Here is a 23,707-nt window from a genome sequence, read left to right on the forward strand (position 1 = left end):
TGTAGCTTCGAATAAGTCCGGGTGAAAGAATCGAAAATGTTCAATGAACGAATGTAGAACAGTGTCTTTAATAAAAAATAAAATTAACTTTCCAATTCCCACAGATGTTTCGATGCAAACCGTTCGACATCTGGTGTTGGAATAATTTCTGCACATCTCTTTTGCATGCTCATCTTTCGAGCCACCCTTAGGTAGAGCATAATGATAGGGCATAATATATCAAACGTTAGTGAAACTCAAATTTTAATATACACACACACACGCGCGCACACACACACACAACGCGCGCGCGGTTCTAAATGAACTTCACCTAGAGTGTACAAACGTGTGTCTCTTTATACACGTTCAAGCAAATTCCCCAAAGTATTAATTAAAACGGTAATTAATGTAGCTTGTAATTTTCAGTGTAATCAAAATGAGAATTTATTGAACGGTTACTTATGCATTACGCGTTGGGATATACAAATGACAGGATGTACGGTGACCGCTGTAATCTCGTTTTAAGCTAAAAGTCAACACGAGAATATTTGTTTACTGTAAGAAATCGAGTGAATTTGAAAAATTGTTTAGAGTTGTGATCAACAACAATTACGATACTTGTAACCACTAGTGGATAAAAGAAGATTTTAAATATAAAACGGAAGTATTTTTTAAAAATATTTTCCTTAGCTGTGTTATATCGAGCAATTTGAAATAATTATTTATTTTCGTATTAATGAAAATATCTGAGATACTTACTTAATTTTGTGCGTATACCCAATATGTATTTTAATAATTTTGTTTGCTCTTCCTTTGATTCTACGTGTATATAACGTGTATATGTACTATACAATTTGAAATAGTTGTTCGAAATGAACGTTTCTTTGCACTCTTGTTTAGTTACACACCTCTTTGTTGCAAGATTGAAAACCTGAATTGCTTTTTATGCGCGTGTTTGTACATACGTGTGTATATAGACAAATATTTTTTTGAGTACTTAAATGTTTTTGATACTTCCTACTAAATATATTATTTCGCTCAATCATTTTTTAATACATTCTTAATTGTAAAATTGAAGTATACGAACGACAATTTAATAATAAATTATTATCAACTACTAAAATACACAGGGAAAAGTGTATACACATAGATATATGTTATCTCTCTATTATATCGAAAAATATCTAATTGGAAAATGGATCTGATGTTGAAATATACGTATTTTAACAGTTCATTTAAAAGAGGCGCGTGCAGTGTGATTGAAATGTAATAACTGGACGCAACATAGACGTTAGAGTTGATTGCATCGTAAATCGTTCGGACGTATTGTTGCTTCGACGAATAAAAAACACTGCATACACACTGGTACGAAGAAAAGAAGTATTTATTGCACAAGTTCGATCGCGTTACACATGGTCCGAAAGTAGACCGACGATCAAAGACATCGTTGGTTGTTCCCGGGGTGATAAGTTCGAATAAATTGATCCGCTTTGGCTAAAACCGTTTTCTGATTCGATGAATTAGAATTCGTGAAACGCAGCACCGACCGGGCTTATAAAACCACACGGCACGCTTTGAGAGAATTTACGAACGTAAATGGACCGACTTCTCCGGGCATTCAGAAACTCCTAGAAAGCGATAATTAAAAGCACGATGCGTGCACTAAAAATGGTGCAGAGATCTGATTGCAGGCAACTCTCCTATAACGCGATTAACTCGCATCGTGTTATGCAGTGTAAACCGCGTTAAAATACATTCAGAATTAACAGAAATTAAATTCATTTGTACCGCGTTAACTGAAGCACTGGTTGAGGAAGGAAATGGTTGTAAAATAAAATTTTACACATCAAATTATATTTATTGAATTTAAGAATTAATAATCGTGATGTCCGTGAATAAAAGAAACAGAAGGATTGCTCATTAATTTCAATTGCTGATTAATTTAGGGGCACTGACGCGTATATGTAAATTTATCATTAACCTTTTCTATTTTACTTACCAGATATTAACAATATTCTTCATCATAAGATCAAAGGAACTCTAAGCGTTAAACTATACGTATAATTATGTTGTGTTATGTAAAAACCATGTTATAGGAGAACTACCGCAATTGTTGCTCCGCGTGATAGATATAATAGATTCGCTGTAATCGAATCGATGAGAAAGAAGCCCAGCGCTTCATTCTCCGGAGCAGTTCCGTCGTTTTCCTTTTCCTCGCTTTCACACGAATCGATCGAACCAAACAGTGGATAGAGAAAAGTACAGGCCACTCGCGAAAGAGAATCAGCCTGGCAACCCATAGAAACGTATTTCGTGCCCGATGGTCGCGCGGCAAAACATAGCGAGCGTACTTTTTCTCGAAATACTTGGTCTGGTTACCGTCTCATGGTATCATACGCATTAATCCATAACAATCTGAAATGGAAAACAGTGATTCGTCGGCTACACTAGCCGAGTCGTGTCTTCGCGGTGCGGAGAAAAAAGTGAAATGACAGAGGGAGGAAAAGCCGAGAACGCTGGGAGATGATTGCGTCGTCGGGCCTTCGTACCTTACACTGGTCGTTCTGGTCTGGCTGAGGCTCGGGTGCCTCTTCACTGGTGCCTTGTAACCCCTTCTCGGACAACAAATCCAAAAGCTGCCGCAGGCGGCGGCCAGGAAGCTCTCTCTGAAATGCTTCGACATAAACCCGTAAACGATCGGGTTTATGCAGCTGAAACGCGACGGATTTGTAAAGGTTGTGGTTGTAGCTGAGCAGTAATTAAAGTGGTAAGAAAAATGGAAATTAAGAGAATGGATGTATGAGTCGGGAAGAATGCTTTCGTGTGGAAGAAAACCGGAGGAATATTTTTTTTATGTCGACGGTTGAAGAAATTAAATTGTTTTTTTCTTCTTTTTTTTTATCCAAATTAAACCAACCTCTGTTTTTCTCTTTCATTTTATTTTCTTTAACGTTATGGGCTTTTTATCAACACATGCTAAAGTGTATTTCTTTTGTAACACCATATAAATTTTGAACCGTTTTTTGTCAATTACCATTGACAGAATATTACAAAGACAAATGTCTCTAATCGATTGGTCAATGAAAATTTTGTGAAAATCTTGTTTGTTGGTGAATTCAGAGTTTCTTCTAAGTGCTTGTCTAATGTACTCGCAAGCTATTCGCTGGCTTCGCCGTGAACGCTACTGTCTCTGTTCGCCAACGCTTTTAATAGTATACTATATTGAATTGCATTATATCAATATTTTCCGCGTAGATTAAATTCCATCGACATCTTTGAGATTACGAGAACTCAGTGGGAGGCATTTTCTAGCTAAGTTAGTACACGCGCGGGTTTGGCGTGCGGCCAGGCAACCCCTGTGATTATTGGATTCGAGAGATGCAGGAACGATGCGAAATCGTGGAGGGTGACGTCACACGACAAGAAATTTGCAGACGTACTCGATACCAAGTCGTTCAAACTGTTATGCCACATTCAAATTAATCGTCTTCTTTAAATTAAGCTATTTAAAACTGGCACATCTGAAAATGGAAACTTGCTGTTTTATTTGATTTTCTAAATCAAAATTGGGATTTTTTTAATTCTGTACGTTGTTTTATTTGAAACAGGAAACTCTAAATGGCGGTAACTGTCACTGTGTGTGTACATGCGTGCGTGCGCGTGTATGTGCGTGTAAAGCGATGGGTTTCAACCGCAAAGAATGAACAAAAATGAATGCCGTTTTAAGTAAACACTGATTACGAATTACGAATAAAAATTTGAAGTGAAGTTAATTGAATTACTTTAATAAATTGAGTGATTTGAATTCAAATAATTTGATTAACTTGAATGAGATTTCGAGATTACAGAAAGTTGGATAGATTAGCTTTCTTTCGAAAGTATCAATGAACACAATGTGTAAAATCGGCCAGACATTAACGGCAATATATCGCAAACGATGCGTTTTTCTGATAATTTGATGGATTCGGCGTTTCAATTGAATCTTTTTTCCTTCTTCTCTCAGCTGGGAAAAGAGAAAGACGTGCTATCGTGCTATCATCAATCAATATCAAAATCGAAATCAGACTATTCGTCTCCTTCCCTTGTCAGACGCTTCTGTGTAGAATTCCAACGACTTCGTATATTCTCTCTTTCTGCTGTTCCACTGTTCTTCTTTCCCACGAGTATATAGTTAGTACATTTTATCTATCCTTTCAGATGTTCAACAGTGTGTATTATGCAGTAGGAGGAGAATGCACTCTACTTTTTAATTGAAATATCTCTTGCGAATTAATCATTTTTCGATAATTGTTAACCAACACAATTGTTGTCCAACATAGTTTAACTGCTTTTCAATCCATGACATATGGACCGTTGCAATTAGGAAGTAAACATATAGTTCTCTCTGATCTGTCTTTTGCCTCTAATTTCACCAGAAACAAATGTAACACACTGCTCGTATTAAAAATGAATAGTTCAGCAAAAAATCTTTTCTCAGATCAAAGGATTTATTATGGACTTTTCTCATGAAAATTTCAAGCGACGTTTTCTCAGGTCAAAGGACTTGTCACACGGCTTCATTTATACAGGCTCCTACTGTTGGCACGTTATGAGCTTCCCCCAGCGCATTTACTTGAATTAATTACATTTTTATAAATATACACGGTGCAATTGTAAAAGAAACTAATGATACAACATTTATAAGATTTACAAAGACACTTGAAGAGCTGAATAATAGAATTTTGCTTACAATTTGGTAACAGTAGAGGCCTGTCGAGGAAATTATAGAACATTAGCGGCATTAACGAAATTGAAGGCTAATTCTGTTACGGCGGTGAGCATTGCACAGACGAATTATATTAGCGAAAGGGGTTATTACACGGATGAGAGGAACTGCGCACTGATAAAGACTATTAATGCAGACCCTGTAGATCGCAGCGCAGATAGAAATTAGTAAAATGGAAATCAATGAGGAGAATGGTTCTCGAGGAGACTATTGGGAAGACAGTTAATCGGAGAAATGGCGATTCGATGAAAATTAATTAAATATTATTTCGATATTATGTTACTGGCTTTTAAACTCATAATGTGTATATGTAATTTATAGTAAAAAATATTGAATAAGTTAATAAAAATAAATTTAAATTTATGATCGCGAACCCTTAAAAACGTTAATTTTAGAATTAGAAAAGCCTATATATAATATTCAATTTAATCACCTGTACAATACTTATATACGTTATGTGGCAGATAAAAAGAAAGGTCATTATCGTGTTTGAGATTACTCAGTAAAATTCAGTAGAAAAAAAAATTTCCAAGAATTATTCGCACATTTTACAGCACTGGAACGAATGAAAGAAAGAATGGAAAATATTTTAAGCGACCTCGATACTTCATCTTAACGATTCGTCACGTAGTCGGTCAGGGATTAATCAATCTTCCATCCCTTCGGAAGGAGAAACGAGGAAACGAAAATGTCTAAACGTCTCTGGATATTCGCGACAAATGAAACCGTAGAAGTTAAACAAAATGTTATACTCGAGTGCAACGAACAGTGAATCCCTCTAAGGAGGGAATTAAATGAATATAAAATGCCGTTCGATGGAACGGCGCGTGATCGACGTACCTGTTGAAGTATGCCATCAGCTGAAAGGCGGTATTAAGGTGTTTGTACGTGCCAGTCTTTACGCGTGGCAAGAAACCATAGGCAGTGAGCATGTTGTCTACGAGAATTGGACCCCAGCAAATGACGAATAACACCACCACGGCCACCAGCATCTTCACCACCTATTCGCCAATAAAATTCGATATATCAACAAAATAATTCTTACAATCACCTTTATTTACCCCATTTTATTTGGTCCATTTCAGTTATTGTGTTACAAATTTTGATTCATTTTTTGTAGACTGATGGTGTCATTAAATGTAACTATTCGGTCGGTAAATATCGTTGGATATAATGAGAATAGCGGCAACATTAACTGTAAATATCCATTCTGTTTTTCATTTTTCTAGAGATTTTTATCATCTCTTGGAAATCTGTTTATCAAAGATTTCCGTTAATATTTAAATTCTAAGGAATTTTTAATCCGCTGGTGTATCAACTAATTCATTATAAACTGCAGTTAATAAAGATGATTTGCGAGTTAATAAGAGGATCATAATTTTGTCATTAATTTTTGTGCTGTGGGTATGAAAATGTTTGCAGTACAAAATATTACAATTAAACGCGGCATTTTAACTTAATGAACGTTACTCCGATTTTATCTACAGTGTATGTAATCATCTTCAAGTATTATCAATAAAACATTTAATAAATTGTCGATCCATCATGTTCGTTTGGAACATAAAAAAATAGAATACACGACACTTAATAAAATTCTCGAATAATTCTACACCGTTTTCGAAGTATTTACGAAAATCGAGCGTACTTATACTTTCGAACAACAGCGTGCGTGAAGGATATATAGTACATATCCTGTGTATGTATGTATCCTTCTCGTTGGATTAAACTAGAACGCAAAACGCATGTTAACGGATTTTAACAGTTACAAATCTGTTCTGCATTCAATTACATTCCACCTTAGAACCATAGGTGAATTCTGAACCCTAACCCAATAAGTAACTTTGTCAATCGATATCCGGGTTACCCGTAAATTATTCTCAGTCGCATTCGTCACCGACACGAATACCCACCACTCTTCAATTTCGCGCGAATTAATCCAATTTGTCGAACATTTCGTTTCAATTAAATTCGATTAATCCTCACTTTGATACGTACATATGTTACGAGTTGATCGTAAAATACCTAAGCATGACCTCAAAAACATTTTATTATATTTTTAACGTAATTTATGTAACTTATTCAGAACAAATCGCTCGTGTTAAATCGTTCTGTGAATGTTCGAACTTTGAAATAATAATTACCGGTCCAATAAGAACGCCGATCGTTTATGAATTTTAACACCTTTCAATGCAATTACTAAAGCTACAACAACATAGGTTTGTTTACTCGAAATACTTCTAATTCTTTGTCGTAGGCACACTTATTTTCAGGCATACTAAATTGTTTACGATGTGTTGAATTAACTTGAATTTTCTTATTGTTTTGGCATAAAAATCTGAGAATATTCAATGTTACTCGTACACATTGTATTCAAAAAAGTTTCCATAAACTTTCATGTAGGATTAAAAGTTTAACAGACCTGTCGCATCGTTCGAGACTCTTCTTCCGATTGCCCATCTCCTCGATGAGAACGACGACTGGTTCGTATGGTCTGTCTCTGTGTCATGGGTATCGATTCCGTATCAAGGTTGGTTGGATTCAATCTGTAACAATCAATTTCAAAACACAATTCTTAACTATTATATAGTATAAAATTGTTCTTCATTAGATGATGATCTCATTACTCTTACAAGATCACTCTACATTAAATATATACACATTCTTCTAAAAATACTTCAGGAAGTTCTTGCTCGATAAAAGTAAATTTCTATCCACGAGTACAACAGAATACAATTTATATATTTAACAAGCTGAACTAATATTACTGTTGCAAAATAAAATTAACATTTATCGAAAGCTAACACGAGATAAAGGAAACTGAATGTATTAGGCTTTTAATGCCTTGTTAAAGATTTATTTTAACAAACATTTCTTCGATGATTAGTTTGACTTGTAACAATACTCGACACCTCAAAAACCATCATAGCTAAACGTATTGTGAAATACGATAAATGTTATTCCCTCTCATTTCCCTTAAATACCGAAGAACCTACAAACCGTGTCAGAAGAATTCAAAACCATACATATATCGGATTAGAGAGGAAAAAAAACCGGTGATATCGATAATTTCAAATATACTCGGTATGTCACATTACTTGCGATCGACCATGTTCGCCGAACTGCAAGGGCACATATCAGGTGACGAAGTGTGCAAGTGAACGAAGAAGAGCACGTGCATTTTCTCACCGCATCGTTCCCTCCTGGAACCCCCCCCCCCCCCCCCCCTCAAAGCAAACACCATAATTTATTATTAATTCTTATATTTTATTATTTTTATATTTTTTACGCTTATTATTTATAATTTTTTATTGCAAATATTTGTTAATTTATCGATCATTTTGTAAAAAGAAAACTTTCCGTCTCCCTCTATTCGCTACAGACAGTACAATTGTCAAAAGCTACTAAATTATTTATCTTTCCAATCTACGCGATTGGAAGTTACGATATTTATTTGGAAAACAGATGCAGATTGTCAATCTTGATGAATCTTAAATATTTTGTAGAGGTCATTGTTTGCTAGTATCTCGAAAATAAAAAGAGATGTAAAATGTAAGTAATCTCTGTTGCACATTTAACCCCTTCCAGTGTTTTAGCGAGTCAGACTCGCGAACAGATACTTGGAACAAATGTAAACATAACCGCTTGGGCCGGAGTTTCGTCGAGCTAAATAGCACGGGAAAGGGTTAAAAACCATCCAAGTCGACGATGCACATGCGTCTCGTAAACAATTGGACCGAATCACCTTTCAATGATGCGTCCTAATTCCAAGTGAAATTAAATCGTATCGAAAAGTTGAAGGAATCTGCGTGGAAGTTCGAAAAATTGTACAGGTATAACGTTAAAAAGTTTCAATCGACAATAAAATTCTTTTACCAGCACTGAAAACTCATCAAGATCACAGTCGCAATAATATTTAGTTTTACTTCCGGTTTAAACTATGTTAGCAAAAGAAAACAAAAACTGTCGAAAAATATTAGCCGAAGAACTCTCGCTCTTACTTTCGAGCTTCTTTAGCCAGTAGCAATTTTTCGTGTTGACAATGAAGCTACTTCGAGCTTCCATTAAAAGTTTCCTCGACTTCTCTACGGTCCGCAATCTCGAACCCCTCCTCGGCTATTACTTCGAGCCTTTGGAAATGTTTAAATTGTTATCGAGTTTTTTTTTTAAGAGAGAATTAGGTTGTTTTATAACCTTCAATTTATATAAACAAGTCTTTCATTCCATGGTAACGTCGCTGCCTTTATGGAGCAACATTGAGAATCTGATACTGCTACGAACTCTCGACAATGTTCCTCCCTCGAGTACTAATTCATAATAAAATGAAGAATACAATGCAATATAAAGTTTTCTCTCTCTGCGTAGAATAAATACCTATTGTGTAGAAATTGCTATACAAATTGCCGCGTGAGGTTTTTCCGAGCGTTATATTCCTTTAATAAATGCACCCGGCGCGCAGTTCCAAGCAATTTTTCACTTCGTCTAAACGTGAACAATTACGAAACGATTGTACTTTATCATTTTCTTCAAATATTAACCAGCAGGATCCATCATATTGGTAAGATGTTTTCCAACATGCAATTCGATACATTGGCATACCCAATTGCGTTCGAAGTTTCTTAAAATGTGTTAACAGATCTTTATTGTTTTGTATAACAATGAAAGAGACACAGATCAATTCATTGATTGATCTGTGTCTCTTCTCCTTGGGTCATTTGGGAATAAGCTATTGTGAAATCCATGGATTTCAACGAACTGTATGATCTAACAATTTAATGATCTGTTCTAACTAGTACGTAAATAATAATCTAACTATGTAGATGATTTGTATCGATACTCTGCATACATTTTTTTAAACACGTTTTAGTAGCGACGATTACATAGAAAATTATAATTTTAAGAATATTGTTTCAATTTCTTAAAAAGCCTTTACATTTTTTGAATCAACTACTTTTAAATTTCCTGAACATTTCATTTATGTATTGTGTATATTTCTACGAATATTTTTTTTCATATCGAGAGCTACTTACACCTTCAAATAGGGAAAAGCTATTACTTTCCGAATTCAGTAATTATATTTAAAAACGATGCATTCATTCATTTATATGATATATATAATGTTTATATGATATACGAAAGGTTGCATCGCGAGCAAAAATCGCATTACGATTTCAATTACATTTACCAAGTTGTATTCGACAAACTGTGCAGAATATGAAGGTTGGTTATCAAAGGGTCGCGAATAAATCTGGAATTCAATTTTCGATTGGTTCGATAATAAAATATGGGAAATCCTGGATTAAGCTAAATCAACAGAGACGGCTTGCACTGTTAGCCAACATTCTCAGAATTCCGATCAGTGTTTTCCAGAAAGATAAGTTTATGAAACTACAATTCCCAAAAATTATATTACCTATAAAAATCTGAAGACAAACAGAATATTTTGTTATCGAATTCATGCTATCCATTAATTTAAATATATTTACATCTAAACAATGCACAAACTACAGACAAATGCGCAAAATGTTAAACAAATTTTCCTTAATAAGTAGACACGGATATTGAAAGCTCACGTGCGTCGAGATGTCATATGGTACCGCCGCTTCATCACCCGCCAAATCTCCCAGCAAATGGCCGTGTAACAAAACGCCATTACGATCAGGGGTAACACCAAGACTAAAATCAGCATGTAAACCTCGTGTGCTTGCCATAAAAGTCCAGCGTCTGAATCGCGTACACACCAGTAAGCAATCACCCTTAGTCCAACTTCTTTGTGCGTCTGCAACAGAATAGTTCAACAATTTTCTAACAGACCATACGATTAAATCATTTTTTTCTATAACACGTGCTCCTTCGTGCTGAAAATAACGTTCAAAACCATTTTCTGTAGGGTTATTTAGAGTCAGGCGTACCACATTTTTTACAAACTTTTCAATGAAAACTATTGAAAATATATGTAATTATAAGTATAATTATTCATTTACTTAATAACGAAATATAATATTATAGCTATAAATACTTTATTGTAGTCTGCTGATATGTACGTTTATCTTCATTAAATTTGAAAAAATTAAAGTGGTACAGAATGCATAATATGTATTTCATGACGCCATTAAAGCGTTCCAAGCAACAAATCCAATCTACTACTAAAAGGTCTAAAGATCTAAAAGAATTGTGGTCGCTGTTAATTCACTTTATTCTTTTCCTTTGGTTTTATCTTCGATTCTTCTTTCATAAATCTCTTCTTAGATTAAACATTTTTTTATCTCAGAGTTGCTAGGACAAGAAATGTAAATGTAATAATGCAAATATTGTATAATAATTAAAAAAAAAGTTTCAGTTTACCATTTTCCGCTCTGTTCAGTAACTGCTATATTTGAATTATCTATAGAATCAATGCAGCGTCATCGTAATTTCATATTTACATTTTTCTGTTCTTTCTATCTAGAAAGTATACATTCGAAATGTTACCGATCAGATTAGAATTTCTTATAAGATTAAATAATATTTACAATGCTTGGAACTCTAAACTGTTTTATGATGCATATATATATGTCTATTTTAAAATTACTTTTGCTGGTTGGCATATAACGGTTCATTTAATTTAACCGTTGGGTTTGCCTTACAACTTTCTACATGTCGTTCAACTATAATATTTCACGTATGTGCATTTCCAGCCATGTTATTTCGCCCCATTCCGCCTAATAAAACCCCTGTTATTCGCGCTATTTATCTGGCGAGAGAGGCTGGTGTTATTCGGTGTTCAGTGTGTTTCGTTAAATTCCTCACTCCTTTGTTCCCTCCTGTCGGAGGGATTTCTTTCACATGCAAAGACAGAGAAGATTGATGTATACAACTAACCATACCAGACTAACGAGTCTTCCACCTTTTAATCATGTATCACTGTTCCCGAAACAAATCCGTTGATGCATCTGATTTGCTTTGCGCATCAAAATACAAATGGAGTAAAATGAAACGATAAAACCTCGATGCAATTAATTTTCGGTGTAACAATTTAAATTTTTTCCATCACATGTATATAGCAATAAATAATATCTCTGTGCGCGATTTGTATGTTATATATATTCCATGAAAAGTAAAACGAAATTTAATTGTAATACTTATGCTTGTTTGTGTTTATCATTATAAAGACTCGTCCAGACGTAAAACGGTGAAATGAAAGAGGGAAACTTCGGAGGACTGAAGGTGATCTGGCTCGCGATTTCGTTCGAATTCTAAGTCTACCATTACAACCCCTTTTTCCGCTTCTTAACGTTCTGATAAACGCTCTCTGCCGTGAAACGAACGTCACAGAGACTTTCCGGGTTATATTTCCTTGCGATTGCGTCGACGGTATCCCGTACATATTTACACGGACCGCCAATTTCTCCAAATGGAGTAGATATTGGAAACCGAAGTTACAAGACGTGGCCTTTTCGCTACACGACGAATTATCCGCGGGAAGTGGATAAACGAGATTGGTAACTACTCCTCTGAGCAATGACGAATTCTCTGAGGGAATTAAGTTTCAAATGTGCTCGATTCTCCGTACATTTTCGGTTAACTATATTTCGATGCTGCAGTTATGAATTTTTTATCACAAAAATTGATCGAAACCGGGATATCACTAGGTCAGTAAATATTTTATTAATAAAAAAAAGGAAAAGAAGTAGCAGACCTAGGAGTGTATACAGTATAAAAACTAAATGTAATTTAAAAACGTTATCTGGCCATTTAATAATTACCTTTAAATAGATATTTGTAGCGCTTGTTAACAAATAATTTGTCACGAAATATACATATTATATGCTTTGTAAAATTTCTTTACAAATGGTAGGTAAATTACACGAAGATATACAGACTGTCTTCTTTTAGCTTATTCGCGCAGATACTTTCGTAATTATTCATTATTTGAAGAAATATTTCAGAGCAAAGAACTTGCTCTCTCTCTCTCTCTCTCTCTCTCTCTTCACAAGAAGACATCGGTTGATATGCTTTTAATTAACACAGTTGCATATAAAATACGAACAGATGTAGAACAAGGAGATACACATTCTTTCGAGACAAATGGATGAGGGGACGAACGTAGCATGTTCGGTATAAAAATAATTATTTTTGGAACAATTCGAACAATCTATGCGCACCTGTGTGAAAATCATTGGGATGCCGAGGAGGAACGACGCCGCCCAAGTTATGATCACTATTTTACGGGCCTGGCTTATTGTGCATGTGTACTGTGCCCTCATAGGATGAACTATGGCGTAATATCTGAAACATGAACGGAATTCTCAATTACCTCAAAATTATCAATAATATTGCTGTGCATTGCCAATGGCAATTTATATCAGTCCGTTAAATAATCTTAAGCACAACAACATGCAACGACACTGTCAACAAACATAATAAAGGATCGCCATAGTTTTTAATCTAGAAATCGTCGACATTTAAGTTACTGCAACTTCGTCGGAAAAATCACGCAACAATCTAGTCGCGGTTATTTTATAAGATGAAGCTTCTGTTTTCATATCCTCGAATTACTCTTTTTAAAACCCCTTTATACATAGCAGAAAATAGAATGGTAAAACAGTAAACTTGGCTTTTATTCAAGCATTTTACTAATCGAATTCTGCTAATTGGTCCGCTAACGGCTTTCATCGTTCGTTTTAAACTTTGCGCAGCGGGAACCTTCTCCTTTGCAACGATCCTTGAATAATCAATGCACACCCTTTAGTTGCTATTTTATCGCACTCTAAATGAGGAGTATGCCACAGGCGGCACAATAGCTCAGCTCGAAGATACTATGTCGTACAATTTTTCTTTCATGAAAGGATACAACGGTTAAAGAATAGATAGCTCATCGATTAAAATTTAGGATGCTTTATTGGTCGTTCAATTTTGAGAAAGGGTTCATACAAAAATGTAATCTTTCAATCGATTAAAAAACATGTGTTAGAGCTAAGTATCACTAGCGAGAAATCTTCATGAATTCTACATTCTACGGTTACGGTCACTTCTTGCATCCCTTTCGTAATTGACGTCGTTACCCGCCTGAGGAAAGGGTTGCCCCGTTCCTCGCTACCGCGCTCGTCTTTTCATCCGCCGAGAAAGACCTGCGACGATTATTCAGATCTTTCGTTCAGTTTCATCGCAGACACGAATACAAAGTAGCTGCAGACCTCTATCTTGCTCGTTACTTAACCCGTCCACGTAGCCAAACGCGTGTGAATTAAGCGTTCACGCTCGTAGGATTACGTTTCACGTATTTAATGGTCGGTGGCGAGGCCATACTATTGATAATTGAATCTCATCACCGCAGTCAACGATCGGACTAAATCGGAGACACGAGACGTGAAATTGAACCGTGCTCAAAGAATTGCAACATGATTCATTTTAATTTTGAATACGCTTGCATCAAATCTTTTAAACAAGAGAAAACTGACAGATCGATTTAGGTATCGAATTTGCAATTTGAAAAAATATAATCGAATATATGATCGATAAATATGTATAAAAATTAACGTAGACAATGGAAATGCATGTCACCAATTTATTTATCAAGAGAAATAGCAAAATGTCTTCTGCGTTGTTTTAAAAAAAAAACTTTCGCAATTAATCGAGCTGCAACATGCGTCGATAGAACCCTTAAGATTAGAACATTTAATGTCGTCTCGAGCCATTTTCCTCCCAGATCAGGTTTAAGCGCCAACAAAACAGATACTAATTCATTGACAATTACCACAGTAATAATGTAACGAATTTCATTATCATTCAACCGATCGATCATTATCTATTGATTAAAGATGAAGAGCAGATCATCGGGCGCATACTTCAGCTCTACTGCATCCAGGCTTTCGCTTCCATCGGCAGATGGAACGTTGCGTTTAACCACTGCAAAGGATCACGCTCTACCAACTGACTCTGTTCAGTCTCGTGCGGGCTTTATTCACACTACCTTATCACTGTGGCGTGTGAAAGTGATACCCACGGAGTAGTTATGAGTTCTTCCGTTGTTGCTTTCATGTGTCCTATTTTTTCTTTTCCTCGGTCATCGTGTCCATTTTTTATCTTTTTTCTTCAGTATTTCTTTCGTCACGTGTACCAGTTTATTGTACATATGTACGTTCGGTCACGTTGATACTTTTGGGGTCAGTGCAGATTGGTTTGTCTCTATTTAGCGTGTAACACATTCTCTTTAGTTTTTACGCTTAGTGATCTGCAGCGAAGTATTGTATGGGTTGGTGTTTCCACAGTGCCACATTCACAATATTTTCGTCCTATCGTTGTTGCCATGTGGTCAGCAGGCGTGATTCTATTGCCGCTTCTGCCGTCTCCGTGTCGCTACCGTCGGTGTAGGCGTAGTCTTCTATTTGGAGTGTACGTTGCGTATTGGATTTCTAGATCGATGGGTAATGCTCCAGCTATTACAGATAGGACGGCTGTGGACGTGGTTTTCGTTATTCTAATTTTTCTATGTTCCCTTTCATAGTGAAACAAATTGATACAGTCGAAACAAAAATGATGTACGTCTAAATCATAGTCCAAGGTATCAAGATTTTTCACGACCCTACCTCTTTGTTATCAGCAATCACCGTGACGCTTCACCCACCCTAAATTTCATAGCATTTCCTCGACGGGGATTTTCCAAGAGATACAGACCACTTAAAGCCTCTATCTGTTTCGTTTTCTCGGTGGGGTTCGCGATAAACAATAAGAAGTAAGCGTCGATCGATTCAACTGCCTGGAAAGGAGGGAAGAGACGGCGATAAGGCGGTTCAATTTGGCCTGAAAGCGAATAAATTTCGAACGCGAACACAGGGCGAGAGACCGTGCAAGAGACCTGTATCTCATCGGTCCTTTATGGGGGTTGAACGTGAGCAGCGATCGAAAGCAACAACTTCCCACGAGAAATCATACATCCGTCGTCGAGTAATCTCGCAACCTCGGCCTGATCCAGTGTTTTCTAATTATCGAACAACCGATGATTCTCCCTGGAATGGTTCTGTTCTATCGCCTCCTTTTAAGGTCAGATGTGATCCACCAATTAATTGGCTTACTGGCCTATGTAACTGGCCTGACGCCCACGGATATACTTTTGAATCCATCGTTCAACTAAAGTCGAAGTACGAATATCGATTCGTATATTACTCGATGTATAGACTATTTAGGAAAGGCCTGCCAAACTTATGTTGCTCATTTCTGATATGTTCGATGTCAGATGATACAAAAGTGACTCAAAATTATCACTACAAAATTGTTATTAATATCAAAAGAGATTACTTTACGTTGAAGTTTGAAAGTCTTTCCTGTTATTTTTACTTTTTTACTGTTTTAAAGAATTAATTGCAAGAATTATATTGATCGAATATTTCTTGCTCTTCTTGATGATTACAACAACGCGTGAAAATCTTGAGCCCTTTTTCATAACGATCTATACAAAGTTATTCACAACGATATTCGAAACAAAAACTAAAAAACTAGTTTCGAATATGGCGGAATATTTTAAATATTACTGAGAGCAATTAAACGCACGTAAAGTGTTCACAAGCAATGGGAAGAGCTAATTATTTTTTTTCCTCTGTGTCGTGTAGTCAGATGATACGTATTATACATGCATGAGGGCACTTGCCGTCTATATGGCAGCCATTCTTGTTGTTTTCTTAACGCTTTTTCACATTGCCTTCAATACTCTTGCCTTCAAGACCTTTCACAAGTGTTCCTGACTACGCTCAAAAACAAATGAATCACTTACACCTACTGTGTCTATCTTAATATAATATTTTTTATATTATCTTACTTGTATTATTATTGTTATTATTATTATTATTTATTTTTGTCGATACGAGGTGTACACGCTACACAATTAATTGTTCAAATTTTCGTGTCATTTTATACTTTTTATTAAATGATAATGTGTTTATTCATACGTTCTTGTATAGAATTGACAGTCTGCAGATAATCGCGAAAAACTAAAAGCCGTAAAGGAATTTATAAGGCGTAAAGTTAATTTTCTGGAATAGGGAAGAAGAAAAGAAAAGGGAACCGCTTGCAATCTCGTCCGATATAGAAAAGACAATTCGCAGAACGTCCCGTCGTACTACCACTGAAAGGTGTCAGAAGAAGAGAACAGAACGAATCACTTGGGACCACTCCAGAGATGTAAACTTTCAAATAGAATCGACGCGGTTCCTTCTGTGTTCGATTTGATCTCGAATGCGAGATATTCGAAGAATTTGACGAAATTGTACCGAAATTGTACCTAAAGCATGAACTAATTACCTTTCCTTTCGCTCTTTAATTATCTTTAGCACATTCGTATTCCGTTTCGTATTTCGTTTCGATATGTATATGCGTTTGTTTGCAAACTAACGAAAGAATGTCAATATCTATTTCTAATTCTAGACAAATCTAGATTTGTCTAGAAAATTTATTTCTCATAAAAAAAAAATAAAATTTTAATTGATGGTACATAATAAATTCTGTTGGGCATTAATTTCCCCCATTATTATATGATATGCAATTATCAACTACATTCTCTTCGAGTTACCGTTCGGTACTGATTATATTATCGTATAAAGATAACGTATAAAGCCAATTACTAAGAAATAATCAATAGATAAATAAAAATATTTGAAACAATAAATTATACGCAACAACTATTTCAAATAAAAAAACAAAGGAATAAATAAATTTCTTGTTAGAACAACAAATAAAGTAAAATTGGTGAAAACGCAGTAACAAATGTATGAAAAAAGAATCAAATTTTGTTTGTTGTTCGTTGTTTCAATAAAAATATGTACAAATAACTTTGTAATTCCTTCAAGAGATATTATACCATAATCTGGAATAACTAGAAAACTAAATTGTTTTTGAAAACAAATTTGAATCGTTACAACTTTGTAAGAACGTGTTACTGAAATTCGACAAATTAATCTAATGAGATACAACAAGTGTTATGCAAATATTATAATATTCACTGATCTTAACGAATATTCTTTCTAGATAAATGACTGAACAGTGGCAAATCTGAAGTTATGTTATTGTCGCAGAGACTGAGCGAGTCATCAATGGCTAGCTGTAGCTGCGACTATCGATCGTTGACCACTGAAGAACCTAATGATTTATAGCAGAGTAACGTGTACTGCACGCCTAATCACAAGGTATACGGCTTCACCGGAGGATTAGAAACGCGTAACGAGAATGTATTTAACGTTCGTTTCCCTTCGCCATAAATCAGCGGCCATGAGAACAGTTTACAAGAATATTTGACAGTAATCTACGTTATAAATGTACTGCAAAATATTAAGCTCCTTGGGAATCTAATGAAATATTATCGGAATTTGTCCCAAGAAACCTTAATTACCTCCTAGGTATTTTACAACCTTTTCGCTATAGCAGGTTAACTCGTACCATTTTTCTTTTCTTTTTCAAAAATTGTTTTTTCTTCATGCATTTAGGAAAGAATCGTTTAACTAACAAGTGATCCTGCATTGTAATAATCCGATCAATATTCCCAATTGTATAGTTTCGTTTTTTTCTAACCTATATTTGATCAAAAGTAGAAGAATGCAGAAAAGAAATGTAAACGAGAAAAACTCGAATTTCGAAACGCTTCATTCTAACAAACATTTGCTGGGCGAAATTAATCGTAGGTGAGAAAAAAAAAGAGGAGTGTCGGTTAATGTTAAGAAGTATAAAATCCGCAACATAAAGATGCAACCGCGCGAGATCAATGAATTAACCTCGACGTTCCTTCACTGTAACATGAAACGAGCGTACGCATAAATAGAAAGCCGGATCCATGGAGCGATACAGCTATAAATAAACTGAATTTCAGGAAGACGGTTTAAGTGCATTAATTAAGCAACTTGCGCGTGCACTGTGTAACTGATGCAGCGACGGTCCCGTGTTAAACAGTTTCTTAACTCTTTGAAGCCGAACTGGCGAATGGCGTTTGCGTTGCTGAAAATGTTTACGTTTCGCGGCTGCAAATTAATTTTCTTCTTCTTCAAGTACTACCTGCAATATTTTTTATCCTATTTATTGGCGTTCATAGAGTTTGAAGTGCACCGCGTAAATTTTCGTTTCGCGATATGCAATGAGAGAAATACGATCTGAGAGGAGAGAACTCTTAGGATGTAAGTAGAAAAAAGGAGCAGGATTTAATTAAAACTAGAGCTTGGAAACTGATAACCAGATTACGGGTTTCTTCTGCGGTTAAGGTATACTCAAATATATGCAAACAATATGCAGAAAAAAGTATGCGTAAAGTATGCAGGAAATATGCAAAGAATACGCTAAAACTATACAGGATTTATGCAGACATTGCATAGGCATTAGATGTGAATTTACGGAGTATTATGTAACGATATAACAAATTTTATCTTTTTCTATAAAATCACTTTACTACATAATTAATATTTACTTAAATATGAACATCTACCATTTTAGTTATCCATTTGTTAATTAGAATTTGCTTTGAATTTCTTGTTTTGGGCATTGAACGGAAACTAATATGTGCGCACTTTTAAAGAACTACCAAGCAGCCGAAAAATACGATGAAATTTTCTACGATCTAAGTTACTCTTTATTCTTGTCTCAAGATTTCTTCTTGTTTCCCAAGACATCGGCTCCTGCGTTCTGAGTTTAAATTATACTGACCAGGCTTAATACGAACTAATCGTACAACAGTTTTAACAAATATCATTTAATTACAGATCAGAATTCATACGCTGTTGTAAAGGGAATTGATAACAAGAAAAATCTCCATTTTCTTAATTTTTCTTTTTTATTATTTCATCAGAAATCAGCCAGTGTTCGGCCCAACTCTGTATACATGTATGTATACATGTATACATCTTCTTCGACTGAGTGAAATGACACGCATAACATTATACGCGTAACAATGGGAAGCAATAACGTCAGGCTTACCTTTCGATCGACATTGCGGTTAACGTGACAACCGAGCAAATAGCCGAGACGCTCTGCATATAATGCACCGACTTGCATAGGAACAGGCCCATAGTCCACGTGTAAGAGAACAATTTGGCCACCTGCAATAGACCATTTGCATCTTATTAGGTTTAAGAAGTTTCTCGCTCCCCTAAAAAAGGTCTAGCATATAAAATATCGAATTTTGAATGACAAGTGCAAATAACTTTTGTAAAAACTTTGACGACTTTTTAAAACTCACCACTGTCTTCTGTTGGAAATTTAACGGCGATCGAAAAGCGACAGATCAACTAAAAATGTGTGAGAATACTGATGTTTTTGGAAATTTGGGCGGATCAAGTATCGTCTAATTTTTGTTCAAAATATTTCTTCGGTACATTGTCAAAAGTGACAAAACGGCACTATGCGGAGGTGTGTGACCTCTTTAAAAGTCACTTGTGCCTAAGCAGAGTAACAATGGCAAATAACAACAATCATTTATGAAGAAACATTACAGAAAATTCATGTGACACGTGTATAGAATGATTTCGAAAGGGAAGATACATTTCTGCGAAAGCCTACTAAAATTGTTCGCTATATTCCGCGCGCGAAAAACCTCAGTTTCCAGAATCTCGTTACACACTCCTCAAGGGAGGTTCAAACAATACCGTAGAGAACAAAAATCATACAGGACAATGAACTGCGTGGCGAAATGAAAAGGAAGTGGGGCAAACTAGAATAAAAGATGGCGAGAGGGATGCGTTCAGGGTGGTTTGAAAGGACGAAAGTGGAGCGAGGTGATGAAACGCTTTTAATCAACCCTTTCGAGTTGGCGAAAGAAGAAAGAAGATAGACGTTATTGAAGTATAATTGTTCTTGAAGCTGTTAATGACCGCGAAACGCACCTCGCCAGAAACCATCCCAATGTCTCTGAACTGGAATGTACCACGGCAGGCTGACCACTCTGAATCGAATGTTTCCGTTACACGCGCACGCGTCACGGAAATCCACAGCCCCAGGATAAAAATTACCCGTGAATGACGGTAGTCTTATGTAATTAGAAATTCTATAGCAGAATTGAGAAATTAGCGCAATGCAACTTTTTTTTTACCGACAAGCATTTAACGTCTGACAACGTATAGAAGTTTTATTGCTGTACTATATCTGTATATATATAATACGACACGCGTATTATTACCATTTATTTTAATACCCTCACTGTATTTCTGCAAAATTGTCACGTCGAATTTGACTGAAATTTTACATACAAAACAATGTTTGCAGGAAATACTTCCGACGATTATACCATCGTATTTTTCTAGTTCCTTTTCACGAAACCGTTGGCGAAGCGTTACTAGTAAAGTTTCAGTTCTAATTTCTAAATCACCAAAAATACTCCGTGTAAATATTGTTACCGTGTACAAAACGTGTCTATATTCAAAATTTCTGGTGGAGAAATAAAGTTTGAAAACTCGATTCGACTTTTACGTATGAGAATAGCAATAGATTCAGAGTAGGAGTTAAGGACTTGGACGTGTTTCCAGTTCGATCGGACAGGGAACCGAGCGTTAACCGTAATCGTAGGAAAGATAAAGGAAACGTAGAACTGAAACACAAGCCTGATCTCAATTGCTTCAGTTAAGTTAAGCCGGTGTTTAATGCTAAAGCGTAACACGATCCAATAGCAATGCTGAATTTAACAAAGTTACCAGCTGTTCGATCGAAACGAGTTTGCGCGACGATGACTTCCGATCACTAAATAAGGGTGGAACGCTGAATCGATCGGACGATCGTGATCGCTAATTGCGGACTCGGAGAAAAGTCGTCTAGCCAGGAGGAAATAAAATCCACGTAGAAATATCCTGAAATCGTTGCCGAGAAGAGATAGATGTAAAGCATGGATTCAATGAAAACAATCTATCCGAGTAAATAACAAGGTATTTTCGCCGTTTAATGAAACACTGTTTATCCACGCTTGTATATCACCAGGGTGTAATTCAACAATTAACATCCAGATGCTAAGAGAACGTTGCATAGACGCGATCAGCACTTTGATATTTACAACATTCATTCGACCCTCTGTACCGGGCTCCCTCCGGTCCTATTCCTTCCGTCACAACTCTTTAATTATGCAGATTAGCTAATTATAAGATCCATAAGATCAACTCATACTAACCATATAATACAACTAATATCATTTCCCCAATATTTTTAATAACAATAACAACAACTCGAGCAATTTGTACGATGAATCCCAATTTTTCTACAGATTCTAAACATTCTAAATCTTATCCAGTTATAATCCAAATTAATCTGAAGCGGCATTGCTTCGGTTTGCTGTAGAATAGAAGAGGAAAGAAGGAAAAGAGAGGGGAAGAACGTTTCGTCCTGGGCCTGCTAGCGGACTCATCAGTGCGGCTGCCTAGCAGGCCCTGCCTTAGACGCTGGGATATTAGGAACAGGTCAGAACTCCTATATATTGGAAAGGATGGGTCATCGGGTACCTTCAGGAAAGTGTAAACGGTGCTGTCCCTCTAGTGGCGAGTGTCGAAAGGCCGCCATAGATCTATACCGAGTTATTAAAGTAGCCTCGATTAAAGTTTCTTTCTTTGATCAAACGCCCACAGTGATTATCATCGTACATCAATTCTTTCGCCGTTGAGACCTAATCACATTAGACACATTAAAATTATGATAGATTAAAACACAGCTGCGCTCATTTGCCTTAATCGACTGGACTTCGTGCTAATTCTACAACAATTACATTAATTTCAATTAGTGTTCTCTTACACGTCGGACAAATGTCTGCGATACTATCGCATCGATCTTTCTTACCGCAGTGCCTTTTTTTTTATTTCTGTGGAGTGAAATACTTCTTTCTTCTAGGAACTATAATTATGAGTTTAAACATATGTATAGGGACTTCTGCCAAATGTCAAACGATCGATCATTTTTAATTGATCGCTGTAAAGCAATTTGGAGGTAATTAAACATTTTGGAGGCCCGAATACCGTAACACGCTGTTCAAATAATGGAATATCGCGAGTAATCGAATAACTCTGATCTCATGTGAAACAAGATCCTTCTTGCTTTGAAACGTTTGATCAATATTAGTATTGAACGTAAAAAGAAATTTTTGATCAAAAGTTTTCTTTGACCTACCAAGAATGTAAAAAGAACTGTATACTTTATTAATTAACAGTGGCTATTAATCACCGGTCACTCAGATTCACACTGTTCCCTATCCATTCCTCAAACGCTCGCGGTCACGTCCATGCCAACCTTATCATCCTCAGTCACACGATCCTATCACTAAATCCAGTCGCACGCAAATAGTGTGCAAACACTCTACATGTGTGTCCCTTAATTTTCAATCGAGCATTTAAATTATTTTTGTTAAAATTGTAAATTAAAAAAAATTACTCACTTAAAATTAAATGCTTTTCTAGATTTCTCATCAACATCCCGTATATCCTCCCATACGTTCTCCTGTACTGTACGCCACACCACGACGAGGAGGCGCTGCACAGTCGTATTTGTACGTCACGTGTAGTGTCCGGTTAATGTATGTTTAGTGTATGTTAACATGCAGGTACAATGCTAAGGTGGGCCAACGAGGGGGGTAATACTAGTTTCTCAACTAAACATACGCTACATACGAGAACTACAAGTCCAACTGTGCAAACTCCTCGTAACGTACCTCCTTGCATCAATGGGATTGTTCATTGTTTGTTAATTTTTCGAAGTTTATGTTGAAACAATTGAACTTCTTTAAGGTAGAAAACTCGACATCCTCCAGATGTCGATCAGAGCGTTAACTGGAACTTTTACCCTGAAAGTAATGCTGACCTGCGCAGTCTCAGTCGTTTCGTGATGCCCAATTCTGCATCAGCGAAGAAGGTAAATCAAAGTAACGGACCAGGAACGATCGGCACTTGTTAGAGTGCAACGCGACCTATTGAACGTGCTCTATTGTATTCTTGTAATTTTTAATTAATAAGCTATTCATACAAGTCCACTATAACTTTCAGAAGTGGG

The 23,707-nt window shown here is 36.0% G+C and overlaps 1 protein-coding gene across 5 annotated transcripts in view; it reads right to left on the reverse strand.

The window, feature by feature from the left end:
* The window catches only part of LOC143432212 (QRFP-like peptide receptor), a 106,766-nt gene that overhangs the window by 40,739 nt on the left and 42,320 nt on the right, over positions 1-23,707 (reverse strand). Inside the window, exons 3-9 of one of the 5 annotated variants that reach the window (XM_076908977.1) lie at positions 19,670-19,791; positions 12,886-13,009; positions 10,315-10,520; positions 7,164-7,287; positions 5,585-5,745; positions 2,529-2,690; positions 2,346-2,394 (exon numbers count right to left, since the gene is read on the reverse strand). In XM_076908977.1, the coding sequence (XP_076765092.1) occupies positions 2,355-2,394; positions 2,529-2,690; positions 5,585-5,745; positions 7,164-7,287; positions 10,315-10,520; positions 12,886-13,009; positions 19,670-19,791 (939 nt within the window). In that variant the 3' untranslated portion in view covers positions 2,346-2,354. The other 4 variants (XM_076908979.1, XM_076908981.1, XM_076908978.1 and 1 more) reach the window with 4 other exon arrangements.

Source organism: Xylocopa sonorina, unplaced genomic scaffold (genome assembly GCF_050948175.1).
Source record: "Xylocopa sonorina isolate GNS202 unplaced genomic scaffold, iyXylSono1_principal scaffold0059, whole genome shotgun sequence".
Lineage (NCBI taxonomy): Eukaryota > Metazoa > Arthropoda > Insecta > Hymenoptera > Apidae > Xylocopa > Xylocopa sonorina.